This window comes from Crassostrea angulata, chromosome 8 (assembly GCF_025612915.1).
Source record: "Crassostrea angulata isolate pt1a10 chromosome 8, ASM2561291v2, whole genome shotgun sequence".
In the NCBI taxonomy this organism is placed as follows: Eukaryota; Metazoa; Mollusca; class Bivalvia; order Ostreida; family Ostreidae; genus Magallana; species Magallana angulata.
The window spans coordinates 14,647,821-14,664,146 of record NC_069118.1 but is presented as its reverse complement, the minus strand read 5'-3'; the positions used below and the strand labels follow the sequence as shown (position 1 = coordinate 14,664,146).

General features: G+C 32.1%; 1 protein-coding gene across 3 annotated transcripts; it reads left to right on the top strand.

The window, feature by feature from the left end:
* The first annotated feature begins 4,223 nt into the window (after window positions 1–4,223).
* On the top strand, window positions 4,224–15,450 carry LOC128161638 (ankyrin repeat and KH domain-containing protein mask-like). 3 transcript variants are annotated; one of them, XM_052824956.1, is made up of 10 exons: window positions 4,224–4,452; window positions 5,183–5,259; window positions 5,652–5,838; window positions 7,237–7,347; window positions 7,607–7,676; window positions 8,478–8,698; window positions 8,874–8,894; window positions 10,557–10,631; window positions 12,653–12,730; window positions 13,748–15,450. In XM_052824956.1, exons 2-10 carry the CDS (start codon window positions 5,197–5,199, stop codon window positions 14,932–14,934), a joined length of 2,013 nt encoding a protein of 670 aa, XP_052680916.1. In that variant the 5' UTR covers window positions 4,224–4,452; window positions 5,183–5,196; the 3' UTR covers window positions 14,935–15,450. The 3 variants fall into 3 exon arrangements, with proteins under 3 accessions (XP_052680916.1, XP_052680917.1, XP_052680918.1); XM_052824958.1 differs by having other exon boundaries at window positions 4,416–4,452; window positions 5,683–5,838; XM_052824957.1 differs by lacking the exon at window positions 12,653–12,730 and having other exon boundaries at window positions 4,226–4,452.
* The last annotated feature ends 876 nt before the right edge of the window (window positions 15,451–16,326 follow it).

The following is a 16,326-nucleotide window of genomic DNA, read 5'->3' as shown; positions in this document are numbered from 1 at the left end:
AATTCCTACTAACCGGTAAAATCAAACAACTATATCAAAGTAGATAATTTTAATCATTAGATTTATTCAATTTTATGATCCAAGGGAAAATCCACAAGTCGGACGGTATCCGTAATAAAAGTTTTATGAAAACCCCGAAACTCTAAAACTGCTGAATTAACAAACAAAGTGAACATTTGTATACCGATAACAAACACAGGCACCTGACGTTAGAAATTTTTTTTTTACAATAAGTTCCAAGAACTTTGACAACAAGAGGCCCATGGGGCCACATCGCTCACCTGAGCAACAATGGGCGTTCAAAATTTTGTGCCATATGGTCCCTCGGTAGAATACCAAAAAATAAATATTGTAAACTATTCGAATTTTACACTTATTTTTGCATACACGTAATCTTTGACATTGTACATTCATGAAATACTATTTTTTTTACCAGAATAAGAAAATCCTACGCAATATATAAAACTAAACATTTGGTAGGGGTACACTGTTAAGTTGTTAACTTCCAATTCCCTATATTTTTGTTCTGCCCCCCCCCCCCCCCCCCTCACACACACACACTTTGTAAAGCGATCAAAATATATGAGAGCATATAGGTACATTTTTTTCATCAACTACTTACTAGTTATTGTATTTTTTAAAAAAATATAATAGTTATTGTTTTTTTTTTTAAATAATCCTACATGTATAAATGTGAAAAAGAAAATTGTACCTCAATGTGCTCAATTCCTCAAATTAAAAACATTCAAAATTTTAATTTGTCTTCTCCATTATAATTAAATGAATGTTATTAACCTCGCGTACAAACCAGGATAATTTTCCGCTGTGATATTTTCTTAGGAATAGCAATAATTACTTTGTCCCCGCAACAGATATGTGTCAGAACTATGGAAACTGTTTTAAAGATGTCGTTTTTATTTACTCGTGTCTGAAAAACTGTAACATAAATGGTAAATGAAAATGGGTGATGAGTACCGAGAGACGCTCTGAAGTTGCAAACGCCCGATTCTTTGATTGTTCCGAGTATCTCAGATCACGTGATCAAAGGATATAAATAGGAGATGCCGTGAGTCAGCAGTCAGTCGCAGTATAGACGCTGAAGTGAATACTTCCAGGTAAGCTTATTGTTCGTAAGTCAATATTGCTCAGCGATTTGCAGAACAATAATACTGGCGTATAGAAGCAACTTGTTTTCGTGAGCGTTGCTTGTTGAATTCAGCGGGTAGACATTTGTTATCAGTTACGAGGGTGCTTCGTGGGGTTGCTTTGAAGTGACCGACAGAAGCGACGGGTTGTTTGAAGCGACCGATATAAGCGACGGGTCGCTTGAAGTGACTGATAGAAGCGACGGGGTGTGTCGTAAGCGACGCATAGAGTGCGGCTAGGGCCCATACATTCAAATATTTATATTTAATTGAGTTTTGAATCAATAAACGCTAGGGAAGCGACAAAGAAAATTAGTATATATCTTAAACAATTATCATAAAAATCAAACACCTCAGCAAGGTATCTGAGGGGACCCTTAATAAATATTAGCGTGTTTAGGCAGACACGTTACAAAACTATGAAAATTGATGTAGATTTCACATTATTTATTGTATAAAGAGGGGGCCCCAGAGAGTAGGTTTATACAGAATATCATTCTTTTATTTGTTTGTACAAGTATTTAACATACCGGTACTCTAATCATATAGAATTTCGAATGTTCAACCAAAATTTCATCGTCAATCGTAGAATTATAAGCAAGATACAGAGCTCACAGTTCGCCTAGGTTTGAGTCATATTTTGTTCACATGAGTTTATTACATTCAGCTTAAGATTTTTAACTTGGTATTTCCTATTCAGCATTTAAAATGGAAAAAAAGAATGGCCTAAGATTTTTAATTCTTTTATTCCCTCCAGACCAGTTCACTGGTATTTGAGAAAATCAGTTTATACAAATGTACACAAACACAGTCAAGGATCACATGTACAGTAGGAGTAATAATGACGAAAAAAGGTTAAGTTTACAATACAATAAGTTGTTAAAGTTGGTTTCTCGAAGAACAGACTTTGAAAATTTTCTTTAAAAATATTGACAATTTTTTTACTTTTTTAATCTTTAGTTTTTGAAGATCTGTGTACAAACATAGAATTGTGAGCAAATCTCTGTATCTTGCTTATAATTCGAAGCTTAACACTCAAATATGGTTAGTAAATAGAAATTGTAAACAATTAAACACAAGAAACATGCACTATAACAAATAAAGAACACAATTTATTTTTTCTAAATGAATCATATATATACCGGTACATGTATATATACCTACATATTTCCGTCAGCGGTATCAAACTCTATTTAAACTGAATAAACTCGAGAAAATGCCCAGCATCTTAACAAAACCTATTGCATTAATCTACCATTACGCAAAAGATAATGCCGAATTACCGATAGAATGAATTGTATTTCAGTACTTTTTTGATACATCAGATTTTGCTTAATTTGCGCAGGTAAACAGTTAACTGTTTGATTTACCGAAGTATCTGTTTGATTTGATACGTAAAAATCACGAAATACAGACGATAGTTCCCAGGTTACGAAGCATAATGAAAACGAAACGAAAATCAGAACAAGCTAACACCAACGTCATGTGTGAAAACTGTCAATGCATTGAAATATTTAGCCTCAATTTACTTCACAAAATCGGCACCAATATATATTGTGCATGTTTCAAAAATTTCCCTTCATACGCGAAATGTTGCACAACAAGCAAATTCATCATAGTCAGATCGACCATTTTTCGTATAATGTCAGGGCTGCTTTAAACAAAAAACCTCGTTTTAGAAGTATGGAATACGAGTCTTGGTAAAATGGGTATGCAAACCCGGGCCGTGGCAAAATAAAAGCCGGGGCAGATCGGCAATCGTCAATTCCAAATACGCATTATTTTGCATCATTATTTACAGTGAATACAAATATACTGGTCCATCAAATGTACTGAAATTCTAATAAGATTGGCAGATTAATAACTGCCAATCTTTTGTTTTGCCCAGGCCAAGTCTTGCCTACCCATTTTACCGGATGCCGAACCCGAAGCTATTAAAGTGATTGAAACACGCCTTTCCTTTATTATTATTTTCGTAATAACTCAGATTTGAAACAGAATTATCCCTTAATTTTTGCAATTTATATTTTCCTTCCCATAAGGATAATTTATGATAAACTACGTTGAATTGGACTCAGGATTTCTTGAGAAGTAGATTGTTAAAAATGCACCCCCCCCCCCTTTTCTACAGTTTCAAGGTTTTCTCCGCTTTGAATACTGATCGGACTTTTATTTCTGCAATTTATATTTGCCCCCACCCCCCCCCCCCCCATTAGGATGCTTTGTGCCAAATTTGGTTGAAATTGGATAAGCAGTTTTAGAGAAGAAGTTCAAAATGTAAAAAGTTTACAGACGGACAGACAGACGGACAGACGGACGACGGACAAAATGTGATCAGAATAGCTCACTTGAGCTTTCAGCTCAGGTGAGCTAATAAAAAGATTTGTCACGGTCGCCATTTTGATTTCTAAGACTGACTTATCTGACACAATTTTTTTCATTTGCGATTCATGCAAAATTAATAGGTAAAAATAAATCCGTTCGCCACTTACTACTTTTTTGTGTAAACTCGTGCATCATCTACACGAATTACGATACAACGTTCCTTTTATTAATCAAAGTACTGAAGAACTGACGGGAGCTGATTTTGTCGATGTTTATTTATTTTAAAATCATTGATATGTTATTTTGCATGACAAGTACATGTATTTGTATTTGAATTACGCACATTTTCATAATATGAACATTTGGACTTTTTCGACAAGAATGTCGAGAAACCCCCATATGAATCATGTTAAATAACATCTAAAGATGAAATTCATTCATTCAAACTATTTATCAGTAATAGAAATATTTCTCGAAAATTGTATGGATCCAAGCAATATTTAATTCTAGTCTCGTTCAACCAAACGCTCGGCTGACACCGTAAATCTCCGACATTCAAGAGAGACTCCCTGCTTGTCGGAGATTTACGAAGTCAGCCGAGCGTCGAGTTAGTCTATATTTAACTCTGGCGTAGGAATACATACGACTACAAAAATATCTAAATTGTTCGTGCCATTTAAAATCTATCTATTTTCAAGGTATTTATAATAAGTTTCCTTGAAAAACAATGCTTTAGCATACATTACATCGAATCTGTCAATTATTTTCAAGAACTAAGTCTTGTCAGCAGCGATGGTTTGTGCTGAGGTCCAAACACTCTTTCACTTTTGGTTTGTCTGAGTAACTGCATAGGAGAGTTGATTAAAATCAACTCCCAAAAATTATGATGAAACATTCATTACCTACAGCGCAGTTTAAAACTCTCATGGCCATGCACATACGGAAATAAATATAGATAACAAATTTACAGCGGACATAACAGGTATTTTCAGTTGCTTGTTTATTACTTCATTTCATTGTTTGAATTTAAGCATGCTTATATTTAATTGATATATTTATTTGACATAAAACAAATAAACTGATATTACTTTAAAGCAAACTTATATAGTGACCTTTGGTTAATACGATTCATTGGATGCGATCATCTGGTTGAACGTATCGGTCAGTTCCAAACTGTTTGTTATGATGTATCTGTACCTGATGTAAAATATAATTAATTTTTTTTGGATTGGGAAAAAGAATCATACAAATATGAGAAAACAGTTTATAGTACATGTACTTGTTGGTTTTTGTCCTTTGAGTTCCTAACACGCTACACTACACTAGCTTGATTTACTCCATTTGTTTTGTAATTAGACAAAAAAACATTGAACAACGACAGATCATATATAGCTTATCAAAGTAAGCAAAGCAACATTAGGGGTTTAAATCCGTTTATACAGATTGTAATAAGATAATTTGACAAAAAAATGTTTTTCACAATGTCCATTACATTTTTATAGTTGGAGACATCATTAAAAGAATAACAAAGACTATTTATCGTTTTTCCTTTCACAACGTTTATCATGAAACTAGATCTACATATGCTTTTTTCTTAATTCAATGGTGTTTCTGTAATTCAGTGACATTTTAGTTTAAATAAACTTCCTTCTATGTCTATTCAGTGACAATAAATTACAGGTAAATGTCACCTACTATTAATATTTTTTTAGATATCTTAGAGGACATGGATTGTAGTGTATATTACATCACTATTTGCCTGGTAATTTTATCCACACTGACTTCGTCGGTAAGCAATAAATGATATACGGAGATGGTTAAAATAAACTTTTAAAAAACCGTGTACTTTAAAATTATGTATCTGTATATATTTGATCAAATGACTATCAATTGATGATGAATATGCGTATTGTGTGTTTATTAAATTTTGCATAACCTATCAAACCCTACGTTCCGAGTCAGAAACCTTATTCCGAAATCGACACCCTTTCCATTTTCCAGTTAACTGAATATGCTTTTATCTGTATGTCTCTTTATTTTGTCTAGAAAGGAATATTTAAAACAGATATGTGTATAATTTAGAGTTGTTAAAATATTTCTGAAACACGTTATGTATCTGTAAATACTTATCATACAATGCATTAATCCTGATTTTTTAAAAGAAAATATCATTCTTTGTAGATGTCCGAGTATGCATTCCAAATATTTTCAGTTAAACATTGTCCTACTAGCAGAGAAGGTTGGGGAATGGCATCCTCTCGATTAGGATGTAACGGTACACATGGATATCACTGCGTTCCAAATAAACATCTGACTTCTCTCATCGAGTTTTGTTACCCAAGGGGTGCCAATATCCTGTTTCAGAAAGGTTTGAAACATTCATTTTAATATGACCTTTAAAATTGTTGAATGGGACTGATTAAAATAAAAAATTTCATAAGCTAGTAGGACAGCATTTGAAACCCATTCTTATCAATTTCGATCCGTTTAATTTCAAATAGTTTTGTGAACTCAGGTTTTCTATATCGTTGAGGTTAATTTGAAATGATAACCATAATATGTTTTTGACATAATCAATTTCTGCTACAAAAAAGTGCATACCAAATTCCAATGTTTAGTAATATACTGTTAACATTATATTATGTCACTAAAACGTTAACGAAATACTATCATAGATATAGTATACTTGATAATATTGTTAGGATGTCGAAAGCACATGGAACTAAATATTGTTCTGAATAAAATATAGATTGTTTTATATATATTTTAAATTTGTACCATAGTGACGCAAAATCAAAAATCAAGCAATTGATCCAGTTAAATTAACAATGACATTCACTAGTTCACCAAATCTGGCAAAATCGTTCTCCAACTAAAAAAAGGTATCACTGACCAAAGGTAATAGAAAGGCCGAGTGAGAGAATTGTCTGGTAAATAGATAAGAAACCGAGATATAGATATATATATATATATATACATATCTTTACTTCGGAAAAATAAAAAAAATTCTTATCAAAAAATTCGAAATACCTAGTTTGAAGGAACAATATATGATAAGAGTTAAATTTTGTCCCCATAATTCGCCATTTTTTTAAGTGCTTCGGGTACAATAAAATGTTAACTAATTTTTTAGAAGAGTTGATATAAAATATATTTTTCATCTATTTATTTGATTACTTTGCACTCACTGACAGTATATGACGTCAGAGGTTACGCCATTTCTATAATTCAATCAAAATCAGCCCAAAATTGACATTTTTCTCATCTATTTACGAATGGGAAATATAATGCGCATGCTTAAACAAAGAATTTTTTTGCGCTTATTAGTCTTGGCTAGATACATCTCTGATTAAAATACTTTATTTGTTCAAGAATGCGCTCTATGTTTTCGGAAGGAAAAACTGCTTTAAAACAAGTTGTTTTACGCAAAAAAATGCAAAAATGGCGGGAAAAGGTTGTCTTTACAATGCCATATTTATAAATTGTGGGCCTTGAATCAAAATGAATATTATGTAAACACACATATCTGTACTAGGAAAACAAAAATGATAGTAAAATGATGATGTTCATCTTACGGGGCCATTTTAGGCCCTTATCATATATAGTCCTTTAAAGTGAAAATTTTTGGTTATAGATGACAGTGTAAACATGTCTCCCATAACGGCATCATTTTATGAATTTGAACACCACCCTTTTTATTCGACATCAGTAATAGGGTTGTGTTGTATGCCTATTCACCGTTATTATATTATTTGTCTTTATGAAGGGAATTGCCTTGAATTAGCTGCTGATGGAATTCTTAATCATGTTTCCTGCAACAAAACGTTTGAGTTCGGGTGTCCAGACAAATTTTATTTAAGCAACGAAATATATAAATGTAAGCAATTTTGTTTTGGTATAACTTTTCAAAGTTAATCCCACGATTTTGCCATGTTTTTTGGTTACTTTTTTGGCACTATTGGACGTGATGTGTTTCATAACTTATTTAACAATCCTTCAAAGTATGCCAGTTTATTTTTAATGGAAGTTAAAACAGCAGAAAAAATAAAAATAAATTATTTATTCATATTTGACGCAGACTAGATAATAATCTAATAATCATATTTTTATATCGAATATATTTCCTTTGTTTCTAGATCCAAGTTGCCTTGCAATTAATACAACGCTGAAGTGTTTTTATGCCGACTTCAATTGCATTTACTCCAAGTTAGTGTATTTCTCATTACTCGGCAAAGTGTGTTTCTACGATTATATAGGAGCTCTCATGATATGCGATGGTATATGATTTTAACACACAACGAGTTGGATAAAAATCATATACCATCGCAAATCATCAGAGATTCTTTTTATCGCATGTTTTACCACAAGTTAAACCTCAATCTTTTGTTAAACCTCAATTTTTCTGTAAACATAATTGTGAGCCGCACAACACATTCATTACAAGACGTCAACAACTTTACGCATGGAAAAAAGTTCCTTGAAGATTAGCAAACAAACATTTCATTTTGTGGTATATTTTTATCAATTTATAAAAAAAACTGAATCAGCTTTAAATACTGCACATTTATAACTCTACGCTTTTCAATTGAATTATTTTGTTACTTTTTCAACCTACGTCAATAGTCTGCATATAGCTACTTAATGTTAAATTATGACGTCATGTGGCGTAAGAACACATAGTGGAATATCAAAAATTTATCCCATGAGTGATATCCACCGTATTTTGAGATAAACATGTGATAATGGACAATATCTTGCAAAAAGTAATCATTTATCCGATGATAAACAATATGACCAATTTAATGTCTGATAACATTATTAACGTGAATACAAAATTGATTCTTAGAGTCAATGCATGCAGCAATTCTAATTTATGGAGAGTCAGACGGAGAGTTAATATGTTTTCATTTTAAAATAAAATATTTTGAGCAAATATGTTTCATTAAAACTAACATTAAAAACTCTATTTCTTATAAATCATATTTTTTTTTTGATCTTCTTGACCAGATCTATGATAAACCAAACCAGATATATATTAAAACAAACTAGAGTTATGATAAACGAAACATACGAAGAAAGCCTTATTTGTGGAATGAAAAATAGCCTCAGCTCGAGCAATGTTACAGCTATTGTGATGGCTGTGATATTTGGTATACTTTCTTTGATACTGGCCGTTTTGCTAGTGGTATTCATCAAGAGAAGAAACATTACAATCAAAAGAAAAAAAGGTATAGACGTGTATTTACATTTTGTGTTTGCTTTAACTAAATTCAATAGTGTCATATAATCGTTTCTGTAGTTTATCTTTATGAAAAGCAATAGGGCAATGTACAAATCGCCTACTGTCATAGTAGTATTATATATAACATATACCATATTCATATTATTTTTATTAATGTTTAGGCTTACAAGATTTGGAAAACGGTATGTACGTAATTCATTTCGTTCAACATCATTATGCTATAATTACATTTAGTGTATAATTCCCCTTCTGTTTACATAGAAATCTGTGACGTTCATTTTTAATAGCTCACCAGCCCTGATCAGGGAGTATGAGCACAAGTAAACATTATCAGGCTTTTGAATACATTTATTATTGTACTGAGATCATGTGAACCGTTCAAAGTTATGCAACCAATTTGATATGTACTTATAAAAATGGTAGATGAATCATATCTATTCGTTAATAAAACAAAAATATACTTTTCGACAAAGTCTCTGGTATTTTTTTTAGCAGCGGAAACAAACTAAATAACATGTAAATACCCGTATGCCTGTTCCATCTATTATTCATATCCCTGCAAAAAAGAGTATATAATGGCTTTAAACCGATACAAAAATATTTCATGCAATTAAAAACATCAATATGAAAATGAATATTAATCTTTCGAAAGTATTTTTTAAAATTCTCTCATTTTACTTTAAGTCTTGATAGTCACTGTCAAGAACTAAAGTGTTTTCAAGGTGGTACGGGGCATCTCTTTATATTCATGTTTGAATTTGAATTAAAGTACATTATAATCAAAATACTTTCAGCAGTTTAAATTTAAAATTTTACTATTTAACCAAAAATGAGTTTTAAATGTTTAATGTTTTGGAAAAGTAAAACTTTAAAAATCCCCAGCAAGAACTCATGACTAACAGATTCGAAGTGAACCCTCTAACCCACTGTTTTTCGCTGTTAGGTGACAATTTATGGAAAGAAACTATAAGATGACATCTAATTTGCAATTGATTGTTTATTTTGATAATTAGAACGTCACAACTTAGAGGTGGCCCATACTAACTTAACACCAACGTTTCAAGTATTCATTATGCATGTTTTGGTTTTTTAATCACAGATGAGTAAAAGTAATTGCATGTTTTGTTAGAAGCAATAATCCTCCACAACACGATGCATTTTAGTGAAAATTTATGTTTCTTCATATTCGCGTGAAGTATTAAGGATTAAGAAAAACAAGAGATGTTTTTAAAACACTTATGCCCCCTTATGAAAATGTTATGGAAACATCTGCGAAGAACATGAACGGAAACTGCAAATAATGGAAATTTGCGAATTCCATGGGGCATAACTGTGTCAAAAAATGCTTTATTGTTCCCCAAAAAGCTGGATTGTATCCAAAATTAAACTTGACCTAGATATCATTATGATTAAACTGTATACAAAATTCGATTCCAATATGTGCATCCTCTGCAAAGAAAATGAACGGAAACTGCAAATTATCTGAATTTTTCTACGTCCAAGGGGCTTAACTCTGTCGAAAATTGCTCAATCGTACCCATTACTGCCTGACGGGTCAAATACAGTACAGAGGTTAAGCAAACCGATGTGTACACGTAAGAGCACTAGGTCATCAGTTTTTGTAACGGCGAATTTCGAGTAGCGTTGACAAAAAGGACTGTATTACGTAAATGAAATTACCTTCAATGTTTACTGGAGTTGGTATAGTGTGTTCGTATACCCAGTCTGTTCTCAATGACTAGCACATCTTTATTACACAGTTAGTGTTCAGTAAATGCCAATATGACTGTATTAAGAAACTATCCTCACAAACAATGTGTTTATTTTTATGTCTATTTTTGTAGGTGAAAGCCATCCTCTTCAAGAAGTGAGATTTGAACAATCGGAGATGACTATTGAACCAAACGAAGAAAGAAATGGTAACAGAGCAGTTAAAAAAAAGAAGCTATTCTTCATTTTCACTAATTACAATATAAATATTACCAAAAGATTTGATGCTAAAACCACATGCATATATATTCTCATTGCTGTGGACTCATTAAAAATCGTAGGGGCGAATTTTCATGGATTGTATAAAATTCACAGGTTCGAGGTTCGATAATTTCGTGTATCCTCTTATACGTACAAAAGGAAATATGACTTTAAATCCTGATTTATTAATTTGCGGTGGATGTATATTCAAGGATGAGGGATACCAACGAATTCCACGAAAATTGAGCCACCACAAAATCTATTGATTTTACAGTATACCTCTGTATTTTTCAATGTAAAATTATAACGAATGTACATATATTTCATTCATCAATGTACTATTTCATCTAGATAGCCTTTACCGTTAAAAAGTGTTCGTTCTATTTTCCCAGGGTTAATAGTCATCGTAACTATTTACCAGCAACATTCGATTTCCCTTGTTTTTATGTCAGAACTCCAATCAAGATATCACAGTCGCTACCTCTAAACTCTTACTTGTTCACCATAAAAAAAAAATCAGCATCACCGATAAATAATTTTTTTGTTAAAAAAGAATACTTATACATGTATACTTGCATTGAGGACATAGGCCAATAAATTGTCCTGCTCGATAGCAACTACTTCCCTAGCCTCGGCTTTGCCTTTGGAACCAGTGACAATACATAAATTTTCTATGTCAAACAAACATTAATATGAATATAAATATTAGGTAATAGTTGCTGTTAAAGGGGTAAACTTCCTATTGCTAGTAAATGGAGAGATAATATAAATTTTATCTCTTGCAGACAATGTACATGCGTTGCCTCCGCAACATATTAGTCAACCTCAAAACCCTGCGGATCAATTACCAACATCTTTAGTTGCATGTGATTTTTGAACATTTCAATATATGATACATAAATTTAAAGGGCCCCTCTGAATTAATGGATAAAAGTTTACAAAGCATTTCAGAGAAATTTGCTTTGATTTTGACCTGTAACTTAGAAATTTTTCTAACTGGCATAAAACTTTTAGTCCAATTTCGTTACCCGTTACATTATATCACGCATGTTCTGTTCCATCCGAGCAAGATTAAGCAAATGGGATTGACTTGGTTCAAAGTCACTGCACACACTTTACACAAAAGCTCTACTTATGTGAAGTATGAGCCAAGTTAGGCTATGTGAAGTATATATAACATCATCCAATATCATTGCCTACCCTTTGGCCAAATTAAGGCACCCTGTGGTTGAAGTAAGAACCAAATTCGACCAAGGAGAAATGAGATACGCTACGGATAAGGATTTTTCTTATCATTCTGATATGACTTCACATTTTACCTTGAAACTTGGTTTAAGGTCGCTGCACACCCTTTACCCAAAGGCACTCTGTGGGTGAAGTAGGAGCTAATTTGGGTCAAAGGGAGAGCAGATATGCTCCGGACAAGAGATCCCAGTCGAACAGACAGACGGACGGACAGATAAACATCACTTTAGGTCGCCAGCAGAGTCGGGCTTTAATATTTCGACCTAAAACGATACTAGTATATCAAAATACGCCGGTAAAGTTAGACAGCTGGTCTATGATAAATACCATGAAAATTTTGAAGAGAGAATAATTCAATGTCGAGATGTTTTGTATATACCATAGTTTTTACATTTTGTTTTAAAATTGCAAAATGTTGACAATGTTTTGTTATTACATTAACATCCGAACAATGATTTGTAAAGGATGGGATGTTTGGGGGTTTTTTTTAGACGAAATGCGTCCTTTCCAAGTAGCGAATTTTACGTTATGCTGAAATAGCGTTGTAAATTAATATCAGTAATGCAGTAAAATAACCTCTAATGTTTACATGATTTGGTATTCTTTGTTCATATACCCAGGTCTGTTTTCAATGACTTGCACTATAAGCGTGCAGATATGACTGTATGACTGTATTAAGAAAAATTAACATCACAAAAAAATGTGTTAAATATGTTTATTTAAGCAGGAGAAAGCCATCCTCTTCAAGAAATGAATTCTGAACACATGGAAATATCTACTGTGTCAAACAAAGAAAGAGATGGTAAAAGAGCAGTTTAAATAAGTAGCTATTTTTCAATTTCATAAATTCCAATGTTAACAATGATTAAATGTTTAAACCATCTGCATATATATATATATATATATATATATATATATATATATATATATATATATATATATATAAACACAAAGTCCGAGTAAAACATGAGCGCTTTCATTTTCATCTTCAGATGTTTTACAACTAATCTGTAGATGGAAATGAAAGCGCTTATGTTTAACTTGGACTTTGTGTTTTTGTTCATTTAAGTTTTCTATATTTTATCCGATCACTGTAACTTTTTCCTGGATTTACCTATATATATATATATATATATATATATATATATATATATATATATATATATATATATATATATATATATAAGCACAAACATTGCAATAACTCTCAAATTGACATATACCTGCCCATAGTGAATGATATAGACATATATATAAAGCACAGGGAAATTCACTTTTGTTGGACCTCCCCCCCGACCGAGGCTTGCGGGGTGGAGCTCCAACAAAATTGAATTTCCCTGTGCTTTATATATATATATATATATATATATATATATATATATATATATCACTGAATATACCTCTGTATTTTTATGTCATATTACGATGAATAAACTTTGCTATTTCATCTAGATAGCCTTCACCGTTAAAAAGTGTTCGTTCTATTTGCCCAGGGTTAATAGTCATCGTAACTATTTACCAGCAACATTCGATTTCCCCTACTTTTATGTCGGAACTCCTATCAAGATATCAAAGTCGCTACCTCTACACTGTTACTTGTTTACCATTAATAAAAACTCAGCATCGCCGATAAATAAAGTTGTTTTTGTTGTTGTTGTTGTTGTTAAAACAAAATACTTATTTACTTGCATTGAGGACATTAGAAAATGTATTGTCCCCCTCGATAGCAACTTTTTCCCTTTGGAAACAGTTGCTGTCGATGGGGTAAACTTTTTATTGTTAGTGAATGGGTGGATAATATATATTTTATTTCTTGCAGACATTGTATTGCCTCCGCAGCATATCAGCCAACTTCAAAACTCGCATCAATTACGAACATCTATAGTTACAGGTGATTTTCCAACGTTTCAATATTTGATACATAAATTCGATAAGCATTCACTTGAAGAAGTTGATTCCAATGGGTTCAATTGTTTACATTCCGCTGCAAAAGGCGGTAATTTGAGCATTTTCAAAAGGATATGCAATATGGGAGTTTCTGTTGAGAAGAATACAAACGAGGGATCAAATATCTTGCACATTGCGGCACACCACGGATGTTACCCAATTTGTGAATATATTTTAGAAAATCATGCATCTTTGTTTTCTCTAAAAGACAACCTTGGTATGAATCCTGCACACTATGCAGCAAATGCTGGTCAATATCATATTCTTGATCTCATGTTGAAACAAGGTTGTGATTTATTTGCCGAAGATGAGAAAAATAACGAAAATATAGTTCATTTGGCGTGCATAGGAGGAAGCTTGGAAGTGTGCCGATTTGTAAAGGCTAACAAAAATCTGGAGAAACTACTGCATGCTAAAAACGGCGGAGGTTGGAATTCTATTCAGTATGCGACAAAAAATGGACATCTTGATATAGTGAAATTTCTTCTCGAAAATGGCGTTGATGTAAAAAACAAATCCAAAAAAATCGGCAAAAATTGTCTCCACACAGCATGTGAGTTTGGCAAGTATAAAATATGCGAATATATCATGAGTAACGCACCAAACCTTATAACCGATACCGACTCTAACGGACAACACGTGGGACATTATGCAGCAAAGAATGGACATACTGATATACTACAGCTGTTGATAAACACCAATAAAAATGCCATACAAAAAGCATCTCATGACAGAATAAATATCCTCCATGTCGCATGCGAAAATGCACATTATGATATGGTTGTGAAAATTGCCAAAGTGTATCCGTTTATGGTAAAGGAAATTACAGAGAAAGGTTGGAATGCAGCATTTTTCATCACCAATAAAGCTGATGCAGAAGAAGAAAGAATCAAGATATTGAAGCATCTCCTTCTTCACGGCCTTGATGTATACAATGTATCAAAGTCTGGAAAGACTGTTCTCGTGAATGCACGAAAAAACAACTTAAAAGATATTGAACACTACTTATGTGAACAGTTTCCAAAGTTAATAGTTTTAAAAAAACCCATTTCCTATTAGTAAGGATTTGTTTGAATGTATTCTAACATGTTCCTTACTATTACAATTTATATCTTTAATTTTGAATGCAATATATCCCATGTAGACTGGTTATTTTTAGTTTAGTTAATTTAATATTGAACATTGGATTTTGACGTCTCCATTGTCTGAATTCCAACAAATATATGACGAGGGATTTTTAACTACTCCATTAGCAATATGATGTAGTTTGTTTTGTTAAAGGAACTTATTCACGATTTGAACATACATTTTTAAAATTTTATTTTTCCACTTTTGACGTCTGTAATGTTGATGCATGTATGAGTGTTGTCAATGCTTTGTCGGTTTGTCTAATTGTCAAACATCGAGTTACAAGCTAGATACAAAGTTTGAAACTCTTTGTTTTGTAAACAAAACCAGAGTTTTGTTATTGTTTACAAATGTGTTGTATTGGTGTATGTTTCAATCAACTGTTGCTTTCTTTTGTTGATAATCATAGGTATTTATGAACGTATTGAATCAGTTTATCTTGTTTGCCACGAGTCATTTTTAAGAGAAATTGAAATTTCCTTAAATTAACTAAACTAAAAATAACCAGTCTACATGGGATATATTGCATTCAATAAAATTTTAAAAAATGTATGTTCAAATCGTGAATAAGTTCCTTTAACAAAACAAACTACATCATATTGCTAATGGAGTAGTTAAAAATCCCTCGTCATATATTTGTTGGAATTCAGACAATGGAGACGTCAAAATCCAATGTTCAATATTAAATTAACTAAACTAAAAATAACCAGTCTACATTGTCAATGCTTTGTCAGTTTGTCTAATTGTCAAACATCGAGTTACAAGCTAGATACAAAGTTTGAAACTCTTTGTTTTGTAAACAAAACCAGAGTTTTGTTATTGTTTACAAATGTGTTGTATTGGTGTATGTTTCAATCAACTGTTGCTTTCTTTTGTTGATAATCATAGGTATTTATGAACGTATTGAATCAGTTTATCTTGTTTGCCACGAGTCATTTTTAAGAGAAATTGAAATTTCCTTAAATTATTTGTAAACAAATATAAGACTGGAGCTTTGTTTTATAAATATAACAATGAATTCCCACCTTAGCAAAGATAAGGATCTCGGGTCGTAACCAAGGTCAAGGTAAATGCATCATTCCTAATTATTTGGAAGCTAAGAGGAAATAAATGACATTGTGATTATTTCATAATTAAAGTAAATACATTACACTGAGTGAGCACTTACAACTTTGGTCCAGTGTTTAATCATGTCAAGAAGTAGTCTAAATATTGGAATTATTTGTGTTTAACTTAATATTGTTTGCACAAACACAACCATAAAAAACGTATGTGTGCAGAATTGATAATCTTTCCTGTGTTTAAAAAATGTCATTGAATTAT